Genomic DNA, 23,258 nt, shown 5'->3' on the forward strand with positions numbered 1-23,258 from the left:
TATCAGGAACACCCACCGCCCAGGCTTGAGGATGATGGTCGTCAACGACATCATCTAGAACTACATATGCATGCGTGTGGCTGTTGAACCATATATATGCTAGTATGACTACCTAGTAGACTTATCAACTATGATCTATCCATGCATTGTTGACTACTATATGAGTTTGTGAGATTGTGTGGTTATATTAAATGTGGTACTGTCGTTAATGTTTGTGAGATGGTTCTGTGAACTTAGTTTATTTGCACTGGACTTGTCTTGATTTCCATGAATATTGCACCTAACTGCCTTTTTATTTTTTTTCTATTTGCCTAGTTGTAGCGTGGGGAGAAAATAGAGCGCTACTACTACGTGATGATAGTAGTAGCGTTGGTGGAGAAAGCAGCACTACTAACAAGTATTTTAGCTGCAGTGCTTATTTAGAAATGCGCTACTGTTAAATAATACCTGTAGCGCCCTAGTAGTAGCGCGGGTGCCCGCGCTACTGGTATGTAAAAAACCAGCACCACTAGTAAGCTTTTCTCTAGTAGTGTCGCCTCGTGGCTCCTCCGACTTCATCTTCAAGTCTCCTGGTTGTTTTCTGGTCCAAGAAAAATCATCGCGAAAGTTTCATTCTGTTTGGACTCCATTTGATATTCCTTTTTTGCGAAACTGAAAAACTGGGAAAAACAGGAACGGACACTGGGCTTTAGGTTAATAGATTAGTCCCAAAAATAATATAAAATAGCATATTAATGCATATAAAACATTCAAAATAGATAATATAATAGCATGGAACAATAAAAAATTATAGATACGTTCGAGACGTATCATGGTGCCAGAGATTTCCACGATCGACAGTCCCTGGAGTGCGTTTACGTGTCCATCGTCAACACTCGTAATTTTGGCCGATTCTAGCCCGTTTCATAGACTATAACTTACCGTTTTGGGGTGCCAAATCGATATCCATGGTTGTTGAACCTCAAGGTGCGCTTACGTATCGGTCATCAACACTCGCAATTTTGACCAATTCTGGCCCGTTTCTTGGACTATTACTCACTGTTTTGAGGTCCCGGAGTGATTTCTACGATTGACGATCCTCAGGGTGCGTTTACATGTCTATAGTCAACACTCGCAATTTTGGCCGATTCTGGCCCGTTTCATCGACTATTACTCACTGATTTGGGGTTCCGAAGTAATTTCCACTATTGATGATCCCGGGGGTGCGTATACATATCAGTCAGCAACACTCGTAGTTTTGACTGATTCTAGCCTGTTTAATGGACTATTACTCACTGTTTTGGAGTCCCAGAGCGATTTCCACGATTCACGAACCTCGGGGTGCGTTTAAGTGTCGGTCATCAACAATCCTAGTTTTGTCCACTTATGGGCTTTTTTATGGACTATTACTCACCGGTTTTGGGTCCCAGAGCGATTTCCACGATTGACGATCCCCGGGGTGCGTTTACTTGTCCGTCGTTAATACTCACCGTTTTGGCCAATTCTGACCCGTTTCGTGTACTATTACTCGCTGTTTTGGGGCCCCAAAGCGATTTCCATGGTTGTTGAACCCAAAGGTGCGCTTATGTGTCGGTCGTCAACAATCGCAGTTCGACCCAACTCTGGCCCGTTTCTTGGACTAATACTTAGTTTTAGGGTCCCGGAGTGATTTCCACGATTGATGAACACCAGGGTGCGCTTACGTCTCGGTCATCAACACTCGCAGTTTTGGCCGATTCTGAACCGTTTCGTGGATTATTACTCACCGATTTGGGGTCCTCTGAGCAATTTCCATGATTGATGAACTCCGGGGTGCATTTATGTATCGTTCATCAATAATCCTAGGTTTGTCTGATTATGGGCTCATTGATGAACTATTACTCACTGTTTTGGGGTCTCAAGGCGATTTCCATGGTTGTTGAACCCCAAGGTGTGCTTACATGTTGGTCATCAAGACTCTCTATTTGGGCCGATACTGTCCCATTTCTTGGACTATTATTCAGTTTTGGAGTACCAGACTAATTTTCACGGTTGACGAATGGCGGGGTGCGTTTACGTGTAATGGGCATGTGTGCTAGTTATAACTAAAGTGTATGCTGAAATATGCTGATGCTCCATTAAGTATAAAAGGATGACATTAATTACTGCCACTTGCATGCAAATAAGTGCTCACTCGTAGCAACAAAAGAAAAAAGAGTCAATTACACCATCGGTGCTTAAACTTGGCAAGAATACTCACTTTAGTGTCAGAACTTGCGGCATACATTGAACTGGTGCCATAACTTGGCTCGGGCGTGCAAATACGGTGCAAAACTCGTTTGAAGACGCATGCGCTGCTGACGAGGCGTGACAGCGTGGCATGAAGGCCCATTATCAATGATCGGGCGGTGTAGACCAGGCTTGTGCGTGTTTTTTTGCAAAGACACCCTCAACCCACCTGTACCCCAAGTTTTATATTAGAATGAAAATATTGCACCAACGAATATTCGAACTGGCGACTTTGAGTAATCCCACTCGCTCGGTTAGCAAACTTAGTGCTACACCATTTGACAACCTAGGTGGATACACATTTTTTTATAACTTTTCCTTAAACAACATAAATTAAGAATTGTACTAATTCCAAAAAATGCTGCCGTAGGGGGTTCAAACCTGTGACTTGGGGCAAAAAATGAGATGAACCGGACACAGCATCCACATTCATTTGATCCCTACTGGAATTTTTATCCTTTTTGTCACTAACACACCACACTCATGGGCTAGAACATACTGTGTTTTTTTTAGAAATTTGTGGAAATTATGTAAATCCTAATTATAAATAATATACATATAAATAAAATAAATTACATAAAAAGATGCTCACGTAATTCCAAAAAATGTCAACCTATTAATTTAACAAAATTCCATAAATGAAATTATGAATTATACAAATGTTTGTATAATTTTATAAAGTGTTTGAATATTAAATAGAAATATTAAAGTAAGACTATTATATATACATGGGATTCACATATTTTTAACAATTTTCAAAAAATGAAAGAAAAACAAAGGGATGTGCTACGAGTCGGACGTCGGATCATTTAAAAAGATCCGCTGCCTCGCGAACTGTCTGATATTGACAAAATCTAGTGCCTAGCGTCGTCCTTCACTTTTGCCACTTTTGAAACATAGGTTGTGTTGCAGGTTTTTTCTTTTTGTAGAGGCTATGTTGCAGAAAATCTTTGTAATACAGGTTGTGTTGCATAATTTTTTTTGGAACCAAGATTATGTCGTGGAATTTTTTTTGGCTAACATCGTCGCACCATTGTCTTGTCACTGCAAAAGTCCTCATGTTTCCGAAACATGGGGAAACATGGGCGATGCTGCAAAATCCTATAACTTGCTGTGTGTGGGACTATTCCGACATGTGGGTGGCTCTCGACGCGGCGGATGTGAGGTGTAAAATTGTCCAGGTAATTCTAATCATTTCCCGAAAACAAAACACATGCTGAAAATGGGCCGCACTAATTGCGGTCCATTTTTTGCCCATGAGCGCGGTGGATTGTACACATAAACTGTAACAATTCTATGTAGACACCAAAATTCCTTTGTTAGGATGGTAGGCTCATCAGGTTGTATCCCGTAGGTCCTGTATTCTAAGGGCATCTCCAGCCGTTCGGTCCCCAGGGCGCCTAAATAGAGCGGCTTGGGAGCGTGCCGGCGCTAGTTCGGCCCCAGGGGGCGATCTAGCTCCCAGTCACGCCCCCACGCGCCGGTCTCAGGATGCGGGAAATTTAAACTTGGTCGTTCCCGCTCTTAAAAGACGCCGCAAATCCGGCGGTCGGACGTAGTCAGGCGTTACAAAAAACAGAGCCCGCCGCCGCAAGTTCGCGTGCGCAACGATTCACTCGGCGGGGTCGGCTCCAGGCGTTGGCGGAGTCGGCGTGCGCGGGCTCGTCGGTGTCGGAGCTGCTTCGGTGCTGGGCTGCGTCGGCGCGGCTTCGGCACTGCTGGGCGGCGATGTAGAGGCGTCGTTCGGGCTTGGCGTCCGTGTGGTCGTGGGCGTCGTCGGCGTCGTCGGCGTTGCCGTCGGCAGCTCGTTCAGGATGAGGCCGCGCTGCACCAGGTACCACGCCTTGAGCTTCTCGTCGTTGCTCTGGAGCATGTCCGCCCCGTCCATTAGAAAAGCCATGTCGGTGTTCCTCTTCTTCGCGGCGACGTTCGTCCGGAGCAGGTCGAGCTTGATGGCGTTGTTCTTCATTAGCGACGACCACCGCGCCTCGGTCTTCTCTTCGCGTAGGATGACCCGGGCCTGGGCGTCGGCGAGGCAATGCTCGATGGACTCCTGCACTCGCGCGGTTGCCGCGTCGGCGCTTTTCCCCTTCTTTGCCTATTTGTGGCCGTCCGGCCGCCCCTCTGACGCGCCCGGAGTCGTCGCTTCCGGCTTGTATGTCTCCTTGGCCTTGTCGAGGGCACGTCGGACTTCCGCCCACTTCTCGCACTTGTCAATGCGCTTGTAGACGTGGAGGTGCTTGAAGTCGGCGTCTTGGTTGTCGCCCCGATACATGGCGAACATACGCAGCAGCTGCGCAGAGGGACGAACAGTTGGCTGGCGGCGGGCGTAGGGGACGAACATATGCGGGCGAACGGCGTGCGTACCTGATCCTCAACGCTGGCGCCACTCTCCGGGCGAGCCGCGACCTTCTCGACGATTCCATGCCATTTGTTGCATGCTAACTGGATACACCCCCAATGGTTCGCCATCGCCTTGGAGCCGCGCTGCATGTAGACGCCTTTGAAGTAGGGGTCGACGAGCTTCCGCTCGTCGAACTCGGCCTTGATGCGGTCCCGGTACGTCTCCAAGCTCTGGTTCACGCCGGTGGTCGGGTCGAGGCATACGACTTTCCATGCTTCGGCGAGGCATTCCTCCTCCTTGGACGTCCACTTGATGCGCGGTTCGCCTGACCTAGCCGCCCGCTTCTTCTTCTTCTGGCGCCCCTTCGTCGGAATAGGAGCCGGCTCCTCCTCCTCCTCCTCCTCCTCCTCGTCCTCCTCCTCCTCCAGTTCCTGCGCGTCGTCGCCGTAGACGTAGCCGAGCTCGGCCTCCATGTCGCCGCTGAGGTCCACTACCTCGTCCTGGGTGGCGAACCCGGGAGACGCGGCGGCCGCGGTCGATCCTGTCGCGATGATGTCGTCCATGTCGGCTCCCGTGTCGTCGGCGTCGCCGAGGTGCGAGAAGGGTAGTGGTCCGCGGTAGAGATGGGGCGTCGGTGTGGACGCGTAGGCGGCGGGCGGCGAGTAGTTGTATGGAGGGTACTGCACGCCGACGAAGGCGGGCGAGGGCGTGCGCGTAGCGGGGTGACCATGAGGGAAGGTCACGTTTGGGTTGAACCCACCGTGCGCGTCGCCGTCGGCGTAGCTGGGCGACGATGAACCCCATGGAGATCCGGCGCCTTGCTGTCCCCAGGGCGCGTACTGGGCGTGGCTGACGACGGGTGGATTAATCCCTGCCTGGTCGACCGATGAGGAAGACGCCGCCGCGTGCGCCGCGTTGTCGCGGGCCTTCTTGGCTATGGCCCTGTTCCGCCTGTCGGCGGTGACTGCTTCGTGCCGCTGAACTTCCGCCCTCCACTCGGCGTTCGACAGGCCCGGTGGCTTCGATGGCGGCGCCCTCGGCTTCCTCTGCTTCGGCTGGGCCATGGCGCCAGTCGCGGTTGCCGCCGCGCGTGGCATGGCATACTTCTTCGGCGGCATGACGTACTTCTTCGCGGCGAGTGGGAGGGGGTTTGGCGGGAGAAAGGGGGAGAATGGCGGGAGGAAGGCGAGCGAGCGGGAGAGCTGCGAGGGAAAAGCGTCAAGAAACGGCGGGAAAAGGCCCTCGGGTCGCCTCCAGGGCGGGCCCACGCGCCTTTTTCTCTTGTACCTGCTCCCCAAGCGCCCCCCAGGGCGCCGGGTTCGGCCTGGGTCCGCCGGCACCAGTTTTGGCCCGAGTCGGCGAAAAACGGGCTTCTGGGGGCGCGACTGGGGTCTTTTTTTGGCGCCGACGCGGCAAAATCGCCTGGGGAGGGCCTGTTGGGGGCGCGGCTGGAGATGCCCTAACCCTGATGATGACCTCAATTTTTTGTCGGAATTAAAGTTCTTAATTTATGTGGTTAAATACAATGATATAATTAGTGGGTATCCTTCTAGTACATGAATCGTTATCCTGGTGAGTTGGCTAGCTGCGCACATCAGTTGGCTGCCACAGAGAGTGTGCCTTCGATGGACAAGTCGGTCCCACGGTGCTTTTTTGTGCGAAAAAAATTCAAGGGTATTTTTGCAATAAAAACATGCCACATGCCTCTTCTACACCGCCCGGTCACTGACAATGGGCCCCTACGCCACACTGTCACACCTCGTTAGTGTCGCATGCGTATACAAACAAGTTTTGCACCGTATTTGCACGACGAGCCAAGTTGTGGCACCAGTTCAATGTATGCCGCAAGTTCTTGTACTAAAGTGATTTTTCTCGTCAAGTTTAAGCACCGGTGGTGTAATTGACTCAAGAAAAAACCGTACTACCTTCGTCTCGGTGAATAAGTTATTCGCGTAGTTCTAGGTCGATGATTTAACTATCTAAATATGTATTATATGGGACAAAAAATATATATTTAAAAACTACATCCGTATACAAATCTAGTGATATAATTTTCATGACATATAACATATATTTAGTTTCTCAAATCAAGGACCTAGAACTACGCGAATGACTTAATCACCTAGACGGACATGAACGGAGCAGACGAGATCAATGGAATTGGTCCTATGAGATTTTAGCATGACGACTTTATGACCATCTACTACAACAAGTTTTGGCCGGCTCTGGCACGGGAGAGGCGATAACAGCGGCGCACCTTCGGCTCGCTTCAGTGTTTATAGTCGTCTCTGGGTGGTCTAGAGATCTGGTTGAATTTTTTACCATTTCTATTTTTCTAGTGTTCGTTGTACTAGCATGCATGATTGAAGATGAATAGATTGGATTTTTCTCGCAAAACAAAATGGAAGTCCGTGTCATAGGCCCCACAAACCCGATGGAAGTCCCTGTCATGGCCCCCACAAACCCCATGGATAACATGTGTTTCATCCCCTTGGATTGCAGCTCCCGGCTTAGATAGATAATCACAGCGGCCCTGTCATTGGAGTAACTTGAGCATGGCGACGAGCGTGATGGGGTCTTTTCTTCTTCCACGGGAGGCGCTGTACGCGGCGGCGGTCGCGGCCATGGCGTGGTGCGCCGTGTGGGCGCTGGAGTGGGCGTGGTGGAGGCCCCGGCGGCTGGACCGGGCGCTGCGGTCGCAGGGCCTCCGCGGCACGGCGTACCGCCCCGTGGCCGGCGACTCGCCGCTGATGCAGCGGCTGAACAGGGAGGCCAGGTCCCGGGCCATGCCGCTGGGGGTGGGATGCCACGACGTGGTGCCGCGGGCGATGCCGCTCTTCCACCGGGCCATGCACGAGCACGGTACGTAGCATAGCCTACCTGCTCTCTCTCTCTCTCTCTGCTTATTTCCTTCTCTCTCTTTCTGCACCGGCCGGTTCATTACTTCTGAAATTTCTCTGGTGCTGTCACATAGTCGTCTGAAACATGCTTTTTTTTTGAGAAAACTATATATATTGATGGCTTTATTTATAAAAGTCGGGCGTTTGTCTTTCCTTAAGAAAAACTATATATATTTAGTGTTATATTTCTCTTGTAAAGAATGTAATGAAACCGTTGATTTAGTGCTATATTTTTTTTTCTATGTACGAGCTTGATCAAACTTAAAGTAGTTTGCCTTATGACGAACCTAGAACTTCAATAAATTTAGAATGGACGGAGTGTCATATTGAAACAAATGAGAGACCGAAGAAGGTATCCAATCCAAATATATAAAGATCGATTTCTGGGAAGAGTATATATTAACGGGAAAAAAAGGATATTAACAAGAAAATCCCATGCTGCATGATTGCATCGAGAGCCTTGTTCTTATTGCCAACTCTACTCAATAGTCAGGGAAAGCTACCCACACACTACACTAATGCGATGATGACACAACTCTAGACTTTAGATCCCACTCTTCTTATTTTAGTGGATGCATATTTAGCATGTGTTGATTCCTACCGGTTCGGGCCGGTTCCAATCGAGCATGTCGTCAGGATTCGGGTAATTATTTCTTTTAAGACTTTTTCTTCGGAATATGCCATTGTCATAGTGGTTCTAGCAACGTCGATCTCTACAAACTAAACAAACGAATTGTTTACATATATGCATAGCTAGTTAACGAATACTCCCTCCTCTCGTTGATCTGAAGAAAGAAACCTTAAGTATTTCCAGGATGATCAAGAACTTTAAAATTGCAAAAATCAATCGGCTAGCCAATGGGGTGGCTCACGAAATTGCGAAGTTTAGCTTTATTAGTAGATCTGATGGGATTCTTCTTAATAGTGTTCTGCCCTACGTGACCACTTTTGTAATGAACGATTGGAATAGCCTTTTTACTTAATTAATATATGGGGGGTTTAAAAAAAGAGTTAACAAATACTCCACTTAGATAAATAGACTAACGAAATGAAAATGAAAACACATAAAACTAAAAAGAAACAACACTACTAACAAGAAGCTTGCTCATGCATGATGGTTTGACAGGTAAGATGTCAATCACTTGGTTTGGACCTGTACCCAGAGTGACCATTACCAAGCCTGAACTGGTGCGAGAGGTTCTGTCCAACAAGTTCGGGCATTTTGAGAAGCTCAAGTTTGGCCGACTCCAGAGGATGTTGCACAACGGCGTGGGTAGCCACGAGGGCGAGAAATGGGCCAGGCACAGGAGGATCATCAACCCTGCCTTCCATCTGGAGAAGCTCAAGGTGATACATACATACATCCTATTTTTGTTGTGTAATTGACATGGCAAACTGGCACAAACGGTCATGAAACTGGTATTGGATCAATTTTCAGCGCATGTTGCCGGCCTTCGCAGCATGTTGCACCGAGCTGGTGCAGAGATGGGAGGGTCTAGCCCTAGCCGCGGGCGATGCGCCGTGCGAGGTGGATGTTTGGCCTGACATGCAGAACCTGACAGGGGATGTCATCTCTCGCGCCGCATTTGGCAGCAGCTACCTGGAGGGCAGGAGGGTCTTCCAGCTTCAGGGGGAGCAGCTTGAGCTCGTCTTGCTCGCCATGAGCAAGATGCACATCCCTGGTTATTTCTTCTTGCCAACAAAAGCCAACCGAAGGATGAAGCAGATCGCTGCCGAGATCGAGAGGGTCCTCAAGGGTATCGTCGCCAAGAGAGAGAACGCCATGAGAGCCGGCGAGGCCACGAGCGACGACCTTCTCGGGCTGCTGCTCGAGTCCAACATGGCACACTGCAGGGATTCGACGGGCGCCGGCATCGGCATCACCACCGACGACGTGATCGGGGAGTGCAAGTTGTTCTACTTCGCCGGCGCGGAGACCACGTCGGTGCTGCTTACATGGACGATGATCGTGCTCTGCATGCACCCGGAGTGGCAGGACCGCGCCAGGGAGGAGGTCCTGCGCGTCCTCGGCGCCGCCGGCACGCCGGACCACGACGGGCTAAGCCGCCTGAGGGTGGTGACCATGGTGCTGCACGAGGTGCTGCGGCTGTACACGCCGGTGACGGCGATCCACCGCGAGACGTACAAGCCCATGGAGCTCGGCGGCGTCAGGTACCCGGCGGGCGTGGTGCTGATGCTGCCGCTGCTCTGCGTCCACCACGACAAGGAGGTGTGGGGCGCCGACGCCGACGAGTTCAGGCCGGAGAGGTTCGCCGAGGGGATCTCCAGGGCATCCGTCGCCGACGCACCGGCGTTCTTCCCCTTTGGGTGGGGCCCGCGGGTGTGCATCGGCCAGAACTTCGCGCTGCTCGAGGCCAAGATGGGGCTCGCCATCATCCTGCGCCGCTTCTCCTTCCAGCTCTCGCCGTCGTACACGCACGCACCGTTCCCCGTCGGCCTGCTGCAGCCGCAGCACGGCGCGCAACTCAGGCTCAAAACCCTAGCTCAGTGAGCCAGCTACGTATCACAAAATGGGATTCATGATCCATCTGCATGTCAGGAATATATTTATGTGTATATTTTTTGCTTTCTGTGCAAATTGCTTGTATCATATAACTGTTGAGTATATGTGTTATGTGCATATTATGTATTTGGGTCACCTCCTAGTTTTTTATATAGTTGAGGTCCGTGGCCCACCTTTGTACATCATATATACATGCCTATGCACGAAGAGTAATACATCATGCAATTCTCAAAACATATATTGTATCAGTTTTTTAAGTTTCGTTCCTCGCTTCCGCTCCGCCGCCGCTGCCGCTCCAAGCCGCCGCCCGTCCGCGCCCTCCTGTCGCGATCCGCCGCCGCTGCTTCACTTCTCCACGCGCTGCCGCCCGCAATCCCATCGCGCCCTGCCACCTTTTCTCCGTCCGCTGCTGCCACCCGTCCGGAGTGCCTCACGTACCGCTCGTCAGCGCGCCGCCCAGCAGCCGCGTCACCTGCCGCCAGCGCCTGGGCCTGGGCGCGCACGCTCGCGGTGGCCGGCTCCAGCCTTTTGGCGAAAGCGACGGTGCAATTGGGGATTCTTTGGTTGGGGCCTAGTACGTGCATGCGTACGTGCTGTACTACGCGTCGTCCTGTCTTGTGTAAAATTAAAGCACTCATCATCCGCGTCCGCTCGCCAGATCGTCTGAGCCGCCCGATGGCGTTCACCGGCCCGTCCGTCGCCGCCTCTGCCGTCCCGCTGACGACGCCCTCTGCCGCGGCTCCGCTGCCGGTGTCCTACGGCACGGCTCCGCCGCCGCTGGCGCTCTCCAGCCAGTCCCGCTACGGGCCCTCTGGCACTCCGGCGCCGGCGTCCTACGGCGCTGCCCTGCCACCGTCGGCACTCTCCGGTCAGTCCGTCGTCGCCCCGTCGCCGGCGCCGTCTCTGCGCGTTGACCCCGTGCTGTTGCGCCGGGTGTTTTACACGCCCGTTCCCACATAAGGGAATCCTACGTACGGGGCTCCGCCCGTGTAAGGGTCTCCCGAGTACTGGTGGGGTCGTCAGTAGGCCAGCACTCGCAGCAGCCTGACGGCGCCCAACACCTGCAGCATTTGTCAGCGGGCCAACAGGTTTTTCCGGCGGGCCATCCGGCCTACCCGGCACCGCAGTCGCAGCAGGGACTGCTACATATACCGTATGGACAGTACCCACTGCTGCAACCGAGCGGTGGCTACGGCCTCCCCATGGCGTCTTCGTCCCCCTAGTCGGCCCTGCCGCCGGCACCCTGGGACCCGGTGCTCCTCCCCGCAATGCATGCCGCTCCTACGCCGAATAACTACACAGGAGGCGGTGATTGGTACATGGACACTGGTGCTACGGCTCACAGTTTGCTCATCCTGGTAACCTTGCCTCCTTCACTCCTGTCTCCACCGACCGTCGCATTATTGTCGGCGATGGTTCCACACTTCCTATCACACACATTGGACACACTTCTTTTCCTTCTAGTTCTACTCCATTATCTTTGTCTAACATACTTGTGTCACCTCATCTTATTAAGAATCTCATTTCTGTTCGTTGTTTCACTCGTGAAAATCCTGTTACCGTTGAATTTGACGAGCTTGGTTTTTGCGTCAAAGATGCTCGAACCAGGATGATACTACACCGATGTGACAGCCCCGACGAGCTCTATCCGGTGCACTCGCCTTCATCCACCACCACCGCATCGGTTGCTCTCTCCGCTGGAGTCGATCTCTGGCACGCTCGCTTGGGTCATCCCAACCCTGTCACACTTCGTCATATTCTTAAGAGTTTCAATTTCAGTTGCAATAAGATCGAGGATCACACTTGTCATGTCTGTCGAGTCGGCAAACATGTTCATCTGCCATTAATAATTCCACCACCATTGCTTCTTTTCCTTTTCAGTTGATTCATAGCGATGTGTGGACCTCTCCGGTTCCCAGTAACTCGGGCTATTTATATTATCTGGTCATTCTTGATGATTATTCTCATTGTGTGTGGAATTTTCCTTTACGCAGAAAGTCGGATGCATTCTTTACCTTGACGGCTTTTTACTCCTATGTTCGCATGCAATTTGGACGTCCCATCCTTGCGCTTCAGACGGACAATGGAAAAGAGTTCGACAACCTCGCTTTACGCACCTTTTTGTCGCATCACGGCACAGTCTTCCGTCTCACATGCCCATACACTTCACAGCAGAACGGTCGAGCCGAACGCGTCCTTCGCACTCTGAATGACTGTGTTTGCACGCTCCTGTTTCACGCCAACGTGTCGCCTCGTTTCTGGCCGGACGCACTCGCCAATGCATCACTTCTTCTTAACATTAGACCCTGCCGCCCACGGTGGAACTACGCACCTCACCATCTTCTCTTTGGTACGCCCCCGTCTTATGACGACTTGCGTATTTTTGGGTGCCTTTGCTATCCCAGCACTGCCGACACTGCTTCTCACAAGCTTGCACCTCGATCTGTCGCTTGCATCTTCATCGGCTACCCCTCTAACTCCAAGGGATATCGGTGCTATGATCCCGTTTCCCACCGTGTGTTCACCTCCCGGCACGTTTACTTTGATGAGCATGTGCTTCCGTTTCAGCAGGTACCCCCGGCTGTTCCTCCCGTCACTGGTGACGCGGGCGCCTCGACGCTCCTTCTGGGAGGTTCGCGCGCCGCCCTTGGCCCGCCCCCTGGCTTTGAGGCGCGCCTCCCGTATGCGGCGCCTCCTCCAGCCGCGGCGCTGGCACCCCTGGCGCCCCCGATGTTGGCGCCCGCGGACCCTGCGGCTCCCCCGGCGCCCGCGGCCCCCTCGGTGTCGCCGGCCCCCTCGACGCCTCTTCCAGTCGTGGTGCTGGCACCTCCGGCGCCCCCGACGTTGGCGCCCGCGGCTCCCCCGACATTGGCGCCACGGCTCCCCCGGCGCCCGCGGCACCCTCGGCCCCCTCGGCCCCCTCGGCGCCCACTGTGCCCCCGGCGCCCGCGGCCCCCCTGGCGCCTGTGGCCGGTCCGGTCACCCGCGCCCGTACGGGCGTTTTTCGCCCGAGCTCGCGCTACGCCTCGGATGACTACGTCCATGTGGCGTCCACCTCTAAGCCGTCACCGTTGCCCTCCTCCGTTCGAGCCGCTCTTCGTGACCCGCTCTGGATGGCTGCAATGCAAGAGGAGTTTGACGCCCTGTTGCGCAACCGGACGTGGCAGCTTGTTCCCCGTCCCCGGCACGCCAACGTGATTACCGAGAAGTGGGTCTTTAAACACAAGCTCCGTCCTGATGGTACCCTTGATCGCTACAAAGCGCGCTGGGTCGTTCATGGCTTCCGACAGCGTGCTGGCATCGACTTCACCGACACCTTTGCTCTAGTCGTCAAGCCGGGCACGATACGCACGGTTCTCCACCTTGCGGTCTCCCGTGCTTGGCCGGTGCACCAGATGGATGTCTCTAACGCCTTCCTCCATGGTCACCTCGAGGAGCAGGTCTTTTGCCAGCACCCCACCGGGTTTGTTGACCCGACGCATCCCGACCACGTGTGCCTGCTTTCGCGGTCCTTGTACGGACTCAAGCAGGCTCCGCACGCTTGGTACCAGCGCATCGCGGCGTTTCTCCACCAGCTTGGGTTCCGCTCTACCCGCTCGGACGCCTCGCTCTTCGTCTATCATCAAGGCTCTAACACGGCCTACTTGCTGCTCTATGTCGACGACATCATCCTGACAGCATGTACGGCTGATCTCCTCAGTCAGCTCACGGCTCATCTTCGTGCTGAGTTCGCCATCAAGGACTTGGGTCCTTTGCACTACTTCCTCGGTGTCGAGGTGGTGCGCCGTCCCGATGGCTTCTTCCTTCATCAGCGGAAGTACGCTCATGAGCTCCTGGAGCACGCTGGCATGCTTAACTGCAAGCCCGCCGCTACGCCTATTGATACGAAGGCCAAGCTTTCTGCCACGGATGGCTCTCCTGCTTCGGATGCTGCTTTCTATTGTTCTATCGTTGGTGCTCTTCAGTACCTCACTCTGACTCGACCGGAGATCCAGTATGCCGTGCAGCAGGTTTGTCTTCATATACATGCTCCTCGAGATGTTCACTGGGCTGCGGTCAAGCGGATTCTCCGCTATGTCTGTGGCACTAAGGATCTTGGCATCATCCTTCATGCCTCTGCCGACACCGCCCTCATCGCCTACTCCGATGCAGATTGGGCGGGCTGCCCTGACACTCGTCGCTCCACCTCGGGCTATTGTGTCTACCTCGGACCCTCACTTATCTCGTGGTCGTCCAAGCGGCAGCCTACGGTCTCTCGTTCCAGTGCTGAGGCTGAGTATCGTGCGGTGGCCAACGCCGTCGCCGAGTGTTCGTGGCTTCGCCAGCTGCTTCATGAGCTTTCTTGCCTTGTTGACCGTGCCACGGTGGTCTACTGCGACAACGTCTTAGCGGTCTACCTCTCTGCTAACCCGGTGCATGATCGACGGACCAAGCATATTGAGTAGGATATTCATTTTGTTCGGGAACAGGTGGCCCTTGGCCATATTCGTGTTTTACACGTCCCTACTTCCCAACAATTTGCAGATATCATGACCAAGGGCTTGCCAACGGCATCATTTGAGGAGATCCGGTCCAGTCTTTGCGTCAACCCCGGTGCCGCTTTGACTGCGGGAGGTGTTGAGTATATGTGTTATGTGCATGTTCTGTATTTGGGCCACCTCCTAATTCCTTGTATAGTTGAGGTCCGTGACCCACCTTTGTACATCATATATACGTGCCTATGCACGAAGAGCAATACATCGTGCAATTCTCAAAACATACAATAACAACCCAAGTTTCTCTACTAGTGCTTGCTCACGTTATGGCACTGCGATCTAACAAGTACTGTTATTGTTGTCTGAGCGTTAGAGATCTATGTGTGTATATTTGGTAGTTAGAGATTGCACTGGATTAGACAGCAGAATTAGATAGAAAGTATTTTCATCGTATCTCTAGGAGGCTTCTCGCCCTTGAAGTTTTGTACCTGCGCGTCTCATGCATTGGCATGACATGTCGACATCCGCTTATGCCTGCATGGCCTGTCGACCCCGCCGTGACGCTGCAGTCGACTACCCTACCTTGACATCTGATGCATAGGGTTAATTCTATTGAAAATTGTGGATTCCATAGTTAGACTCGTGCAAAAAAAAAAAAGGCTTCACAGAGCTTTGACACCGCTGGCCATAGGATCTTCAACCTTATAGTTTCGTTTGATGTTTTTGCTTTTCCCGCTATGTTTTTCTTTTACTTTTTCTTTGCGGACAAAGACGTGAACATTTTTCCCAAAGTATATGTACATATATTCACTCGTGTATGAACAATTTTCAAAAATTCACGAACTTTAAACAAACGAACTTATCTTGTATGAGATAATAAAATTGCAATAGCTATGAGATCCACCATAAACATACACAGTTCATTACTAGTACAAAATGTAGATATTTTAAACTAACGGGTGATCCAAGATCTTATCCACCCGCAAAAAAAAAAGACAAGATCATATCTTGTATGACTAGTGGAAGAAAATCTCATGAATAATCACGTTCACGTGTGATGGAGATGCATATGCATGAATTGACCAATACAAGCTGACTTGTCGACAATATATAGATTGCCTAACAATTGACAGAGGAAGTGTTGGAAAAAAGAAAGGGTCAAATTATTAGGGCATCTCCAGCCGTTGGCCCCCCAGGGGCGTCAAAAAGCGCCGCCTGGGGGTGAGCCGGTACAAAAAATGGCCCTGGGGGCGAGTCGGCCCCCAGCCGTCGGCCCCCAGGGCCGCCCCTAGGCGCGTATTAAAAAAAAGATGAGACGTTCGGCGAAGTTATGATAAAAACTAGTTAAATTTCGGCTAAACATGGCAAATTTCGTCTAAACATGGTAAATTTCGGCGAAACTCGCCATTTTCATGACATTAACCTAATCTAAAAAAGAAAGGGGCTGAAGTCATCGCCGCCATCATCGTAGGCGGCGGCCTTCTCCTCCTTGACGCGGGCACCACTGCTGGACCCGGCGTCGCCATGGCGGACTGGCGGCGGCGCGTCGTCGTCGTCGTCGTCGCTGTCGCGTAGGACGACGACCCCGTCTTCATCGCGGCCGCGTCGGCGCTCTTCGAAGCGGCGCAGGGCGGCGCGCTGGCGCTCCTTCACCCTCTCCCGGCGCGCCTTCTCCATCGCAATAGAGTCCTGGCGCGCCCATTCTAGGGCCGCGTCGTCGTCGTCGAACTCCGCCTTCACCGGCGCAAGCCCCGGCTCCGTCTTCACCGACGCCAGCCCCGGCTCCGTCTTTGGCTTGACGAAGCGTGGAGCCAACAAGGACGAGGCGCGCCGGCCGCCCTCGTTGATGACGATGCCGGCGCTGCGAGTGCGCCGGCCGAGCGGCGACTCCGCCGCGGGCTCGGCCTTGATGCCGAGCAGGGCCGGAGTGCCGGAGGAGTGCGACGAGGATCGGGAGGAAGAAGAGGAGGAGGAGGACCAGAACCTCCTTGGCACCCATGGCCCGACGCGTCGGTGCTGCGCCGGGGGTACGCCAACGACGGGTCGTTGCCGCCCTCGAGGTACGTGAGCACGCCCTCGAGTGTGCGGCCGGGGACGCCCCACCAGAGGTGGCGCTGAAGGAAATATGCCCTAGAGGCAATAATGAAGTTATTATTTATTTCCTCATATCATGATAAATGTTTATTATTCATGCTAGAATTGTATTAACCAGAAACATGATACATGTGTGAATACATAGACAAACATATAGTCACTAGTATGCCTCTACTTGACTAGCTCATTAATCAAAGATGGTTATGTTTCCTAACCATAGACATGTGTTGTCATTTGATTAATGGGATCACATCATTAGGAGAATGATGTGATTGACATGACCCATTTCATTAGCCTAGCACTTGATCGTTTAGTATATTGCTATTGCTTTCTTCATGACTTATACATGTTCCTGTAACTATGAGAATTATGCAACTCCCGTTTACCGGAGGAACACTTTGGGTACTACCAAACGTCACAACGTAACTGGGTGATTATAAAGGAGTACTACAGGTGTCTCCAAAGGTACATGTTGGGTTGGCGTATTTCGAGATTAGGTTTTGTCACTCCGATTGTCGGAGAGGTATCTCTGGGCCCTCTCGGTAATGCACATCACTATAAGCCTTGCAAGCAATGTAGCTAATGAGTTAGTTACGAAATGATGCATTACGTAACGAGTAAAGAGACTTGCCGGTAACGAGATTGAACTAGGTATTGGATATCGACGATCGAATCTCGGGCAAGTAACATACCGATGACAAAGGGAACAACGTATGTTGTTATGCGGTTTGACCGATAAAGATCTTCGTAGAATATGTAGGATCCAATATGGGCATCCAGGTTCCGCTATTGGTTATTGACCTAGAATAGTTCTAGGTCATGTCTACATAGTTCTCGAACCCGTAGGGGCCGCACGCTTAAGGTTTCGATGACAGTTATATTATGAGTTTATGAGTTTTGATGTACCGAAGGAGTTCGGAGTCCCGGATGAGATCGGGGACATGACGAGGAGTCTCAAAATGGTCGAGACATAAAGATTGATATATTGGACGACTATATTCGGACACCGGAAGTGTTTCGGGTGATTTCGGAGAAAATCGAAGTGCCGGAGGGTTACCGGAACCCCCCCCCCCCTCGGAGAGTTAATGGGCCACATGGGCCTTTGTGGGAAGAGAGAGGGGCGGCCAGGAAGGGCCGCGCGCCCCCTCTCCCTCTGGTCCGAATTGGACTAGGAAGGGGGGGCGGCGCCCCCCTCTTTCCTTCCCCCCTCTCCCCCTTCCTTCCCCTCCTAGTAGGAGTAGGAAAGGAGGAGTCCTACTCCTACTAGGAGGAGGACTCCTCCTCCTGGCGCGCCCAACAAGGGCCGGCCGGCCTCCCCCTCCCTCCTTTATATACGGGGGCAGGGGGCACCCCATAGACACACAAGTTGATCTACGGATCGTTCCTTAGCCGTGTGCGGTGCCCCCCTCCACCATATTCCACCTCGGTCATATCGTCGCGGAGTTTAGGCGAAGCCCTGCGCCGGTAGGGCATCATCATCGTCACCACGCCGTCGTGCTGACGGAACTCATCCCCGAAGCTTTGCTGGATCGGAGCCCGGGGATCGTCATCGAGCTGAACGTGTGCTGAACTCGGAGGTGCCGTACGTTCGGTACTTGGATCGGTCGGATCGTGAAGACGTACAACTACATCAACCGCGTTGTGCTAACGCTTCCGCTTACGGTCTACGAGGGTACGTAGACAACACTCTCCCCTCTCGTTGCTATGCCATCACCATGATCTTGCATGTGCGTAGGAAATTTTTGAAATTACTACGTTCCCCAACAGTGGTATCAGAGCCTAGGTTTTATGCGTTAATGTTATATGCACGAGTAGAACACAAGTGAGTTATGGGCGATACAAGTCATACTGCTTACCAGCATGTCATACTTTGGTTCGACGGTATTGTGAGATGAAGCGGCCCGGACCGACATTACGCGTACGCTTACGCGAGACTGGTTTCACCGTTGCGAGCACTCGTGCTTAAAGGTGGCTGGCGGGTGTCTGTCTCTCTCACTTTAGCTGAATCGAGTGTGGCTACGCCCGGTCCTTGCGAAGATTAAAACAACACCAACTTGACGAACTATCGTTGTGGTTTTTATGCGTAGGTAAGAACGGTTCTTGCTAAAGCCCGTAGCAGCCACGTAAAATTTGCAACAACAAAGTAGAGGACGTCTAACTTGTTTTTGCAGGGCATGTTGTGATGTGATATGGTCAAGACGTGATGCTATATTATATTGTATGAGATGATTATGTTTTGTAACCGAAGTTATCGGCAACTGGCAGGAGCCATATGGTTGTCGCTTTATTGTATGAAATGCAAACGCCCTGTAATTGCTTTACTTTATCTCTAAGCGGTAGCGATAGTCGTAGAAGCAATAGATGGCGTAACGATAACGATGCTACGATGGAGATCAAGGTGTCGCGCCGGTGACGATGGTGATCACGACGGTGCTTCGAAGATGGAGATCACAAGCACAAGATGATGATGGCCATATCATATCACTTATATTGATTGCATGATATGTTTATCCTTTATGCATCTTATCTTGCTTTGATTGACGGTAGCATTTTAAGATGATCTCTCACTAATAATCAAGAAGTGTTCTCCCTGAGTATGCACCGTTGCGAAAGTTCTTCATGCTGAGACACCACGTGATGATCGGGTGTGATAGGCTCTACGTTCAAATACAACGGGTGCAAAACAGTTGCACACGCGGAATACTCGGGTTAAACTTGACGAGCCTAGCATATACAGATATGGCCTCGGAGCACGGAGACCGAAAGGTCGAGCGTGAATCATATAGTAGATATGATCAACATAGTGATGTTCACCATTGAAAACTACTCCATCTCACGTGATGATCGGGCATGGTTTAGTTGATTTGGATAACGTGATCACTTAGATGACTAGAGAGATGTCTGTCTAAGTGGGAGTTCTTAAGTAATATGATTAATTGAACTTTAATTTATCATGAACTTAGTCCTAGTAGTATTTTGCAAATTATGTTGTAGATCAATAGCTTGCGTTGTTGCTTTCATATGTTTATTTTGATATGTTCCTGGAGAAAATTGTGTTGAAAGATGTTAGTAGCAATGATGCGGATTGGATCCGTGATTTGAGGTTTATCCTCATTGCTGCACAGAAGAATTATGTCCTTAATGCACCGCTAGGTGACAGACCTATTGCAGGAGCAGATGCAGACGTTATGAATGTTTGGCTAGCTCAATATGATGACTACTTGATATTTTAGTGCACCATACTTAACAGCTTAGAATCGGGACTTCAAAGACGTTTTGAACGTCATGGACCATATGAGATGTTCCAGGAGTTGAAGTTAATATTTCAAGCAAATACCCGACTTGAGAGATATGAAGTCTCCAACAAGTTCTATGGCTAAAAGATGGAGGAGAATCGCTCAACTAGTGAGCATGTGCTCAGATTGTCTGGGTACTACAATCGCTTGAATCAAGTGGGAGTTAATCTTCCAGATAAGATAGTGATTGACAGAATTCTCTAGTCACCACCACCAAGTTAGTAGAACTTCGTGATGAACTATAATGCAAGGGATGACGAAAACGATTCCCGAGCTCTTCGTGATGCTGAAATCGACGAAGGTAGAAATCAAAAAGGAGCATCAAGTGTTGATGATTGACAAGACCACTAGTTTCAAGAAAAGGACAAAGGGAAAGAAAGGGAACTTCAAGCAGAATGACAAGCAAGTTGTCACTCCCGCGAAGAAGCCCAAAGCTGGACCAAAGCCTGAAACTGAGTGATTATACTGCAAAGGAAATGGTCACTAGAAGCGGAAATGCCTTGAATATTTGGTGGATAAGAAGGATGGCAAAATGAACAAGGGTATATTTGATATACATGTTATTGATGTGTACCTTACTAGTGTTTATAGTAACCCCTGAGTATTTGATACTTGTTCGGTTGCTAAGATTAGTAACTCGAAACAGGAGTTACAGAATAAATAGAAACTAGTTGAGGGTGAAGTGACGATGTGTGTTGGAAGTGGTTCCAAGATTGATATGATCATCATCGCACACTCCCTATACTTTCGGGATTAGTGTTAAACCTAAATAAATATTATTTGGTGTTTGCGTTGAGCATGAATATGATTTGATCATGTTTATTACAATACGGTTATTCATTTAAGTAAGAGAATAAATTGTTGTTCTGTTTACATGAATAAAACCTTATATGGTTACACACCCAATGAAAATGGTTCGTTAGATCTCGATCGTAGTGATACACATATTCATAATATTGAGACCAAATTATGCAAAGTTAATAATGATAGTGCAACTTATTTGTGGCACTGCAGTTTAGGTCATATTGGTGTAAAGCGCGTGAAGAAACTCCATGCTGATGGGATTTTGGAATCACTTGATTATGAATCACTTGATGCTTGCGAACCATGCCTTATGGGCAAGATGACTAAAGACTTCATTCTCCGGAACAATAGAGCGAGCAACTGCCTTATTGGAAATAATACATATGATGTATGCGATCCGGTGAGTGTTGAGGCTTGCGGCAAGTATCATTATTTTCTGACCTTCACAGATGATTTGAGCAGATATGGGTATATCTACTCAATGAAACATAAGTCTGAAATAGTTGAAAAGTTCAAAGAATTTCAGAGTGAAGTGGAAAAATCATCGTAACAAGAAAAATAAAGTTTCTACGATCTGATCGTGGAGACGAATATTTGAGTTACGAGTTTGGTATTCAATTAAAATAGTGTGGAATAGTTTCACAAACTCATGCCACCTGGAACACCACAGCTTAATGGTGTGTCCGAACGTCATGACAGTACTTTATTAGATATAGTGCGATCTATGATGTATCTTACCAATTTACCACTATCGTTTTGGGGTTATGCATTAGAGATAGTTGCATTCACTTTAAAAAGGGCACCATCAAATCCATTGAGACGACGCCTTATGAACTGTGGTTTGGCGAGAAACCAAAGTTGTCGTTTCTTAAAGTTTGGGGCTGCGATGCTTAGGTGAAAAAGTTTTCACCTGATAAGCTCGAACCCAAATCGGAGAAGTACGTCTTCATAGAATACCCAAAGGTAAATATTGGGTACACCTTCTATCACAGATCCGAAAGCAAGATTCGTTGCTAAGATGGATCCTTTCTAGAGAAGGAGTTTCTCTCGAAAGAAGTGAGTGGGAGAAAAGTAGAACTTGATAAGGTAATTGTACCTTCTCCCAAATTGGAAAGTAGTTCATCACAGAAATCAGTTCCAGTGATGCCTACACCGATTAGTGAGGAAGTTAATGATGATGATCATGAAACTTCAGATCAAGTTTCTACTGAACCTCGTAGGTATACCAGAGTAAGATCCGCACCAGAGTGGTACGGTAATCCTATTCTAGAAGTCATGTTACTTGACCATGATGAACCTACGAACTATGAAGAAGCGATGGTGAGCCCATATTCCGCAAAATGGCTTGAGGCCATGAAATCTGAGATGGGATTCATATATGAGAACAAAGTGTGGACTTTGATTGACTTGCTCGATGATCAGCAAGCCATGTTAAATAAATGGATCTTCAAGAGGAAGACGGACACTGATAGTAGTGTTACTATCTACTAAGCTCGACTTGTTGCAAAAGGTTTTCAACAAGTTCAAGGTGTTGAATACGATGAGATTTTCTCACTCGTATTGAAGCTTAAGTCTGTCTGAATCATGTTAGCAATTGCCACATTTTATGAAACCTGGTTAATGGATGTCAAAACTGCATTCCTTGATGGATTTCTTAAAGGAAAGTTATATATGATACAACCAGAAGGTTTTGTCGATCCGAAAGGTGTTAACAAAATGTGCAAGCTCCAGCGATCCATCAATGGACTGGTGCAAGCATCTCGGAGTTGGAATATACGCTTTGATGAGTTTATCAAAGCATATGGTTTTATACAGACTTTTTGAGAAACCTGTATTTACAAGAAAGTGAGTGGGAACTCTGTAGCATTTCTAATATTATATGTGGATGACATATTGTTAATTGGAAATGATATGGAAATTCTGGATAGCATGAAAGGATACTTGAATAAGAGTTTTTCAAAGCAAGACCTCGGTGAAGCTGCTTACACATTGAGCATCAAGATCTATATAGATAGATCAAGACGCTTGATAAGATTTTTCAATGAGTACATACCTTGATAAATTTTTGAAATAGTTCAAAATGGAACAGTCTAAGAAGGAGTTCTTGCCTGTGATGCAAAGGTATGAAGTTGCGTAAGACTCAAGACCCGACCATGGCAGAAAATAGAAAGAGAATGAAAAATCATTCCGTATGCCTCAGTCATAGGTTCTATACAGTGTGCTATGCTGTGAACCAGACCTATTGTATACCTTGTTCTGAGTTTGACAAAGGAATACAATTTTGATCTAATAGTAGATCACTGGACAGCGGTCAAGAATATCCTTAGTGAGAACTAAGGAGATGTTTCTCGATTATGGAGGTGATAAAAGAGTTCGTTGTAAAAGTTACATCGGTACAAACTTTTACACTGATCCAGATGACTCTAAGTCTCAATCTGGATACATATTGAAAGTGGGAGCAATTAGCTAGAGTAGCTCCATGCCGAGCATTGAAGACATAGAATATTTGCAAAATACATACGGCTTTGTATGTGACAGACCCGTTGACTAAATTTCTCTCACGAACAAAACATG

General features: G+C 49.7%; 1 protein-coding gene across 1 annotated transcript; it reads left to right on the forward strand.

Annotated features, from left to right (window-relative positions):
* Nucleotides 1-7,116: 7,116 nt before the first annotated feature.
* On the forward strand, nucleotides 7,117-10,201 carry LOC123083092 (cytochrome P450 72A14). Its single transcript, XM_044505230.1, has 3 exons — nucleotides 7,117-7,453; nucleotides 8,618-8,838; nucleotides 8,930-10,201. The coding sequence occupies exons 1-3, from the start codon at nucleotides 7,147-7,149 to the stop codon at nucleotides 10,001-10,003; spliced, it is 1,602 nt and encodes a 533-aa protein (XP_044361165.1). The 5' UTR covers nucleotides 7,117-7,146; the 3' UTR covers nucleotides 10,004-10,201.
* The last annotated feature ends 13,057 nt before the right edge of the window (nucleotides 10,202-23,258 follow it).

This window comes from Triticum aestivum, chromosome 1B (genome assembly GCF_018294505.1).
Source record: "Triticum aestivum cultivar Chinese Spring chromosome 1B, IWGSC CS RefSeq v2.1, whole genome shotgun sequence".
Lineage (NCBI taxonomy): Eukaryota > Viridiplantae > Streptophyta > Magnoliopsida > Poales > Poaceae > Triticum > Triticum aestivum.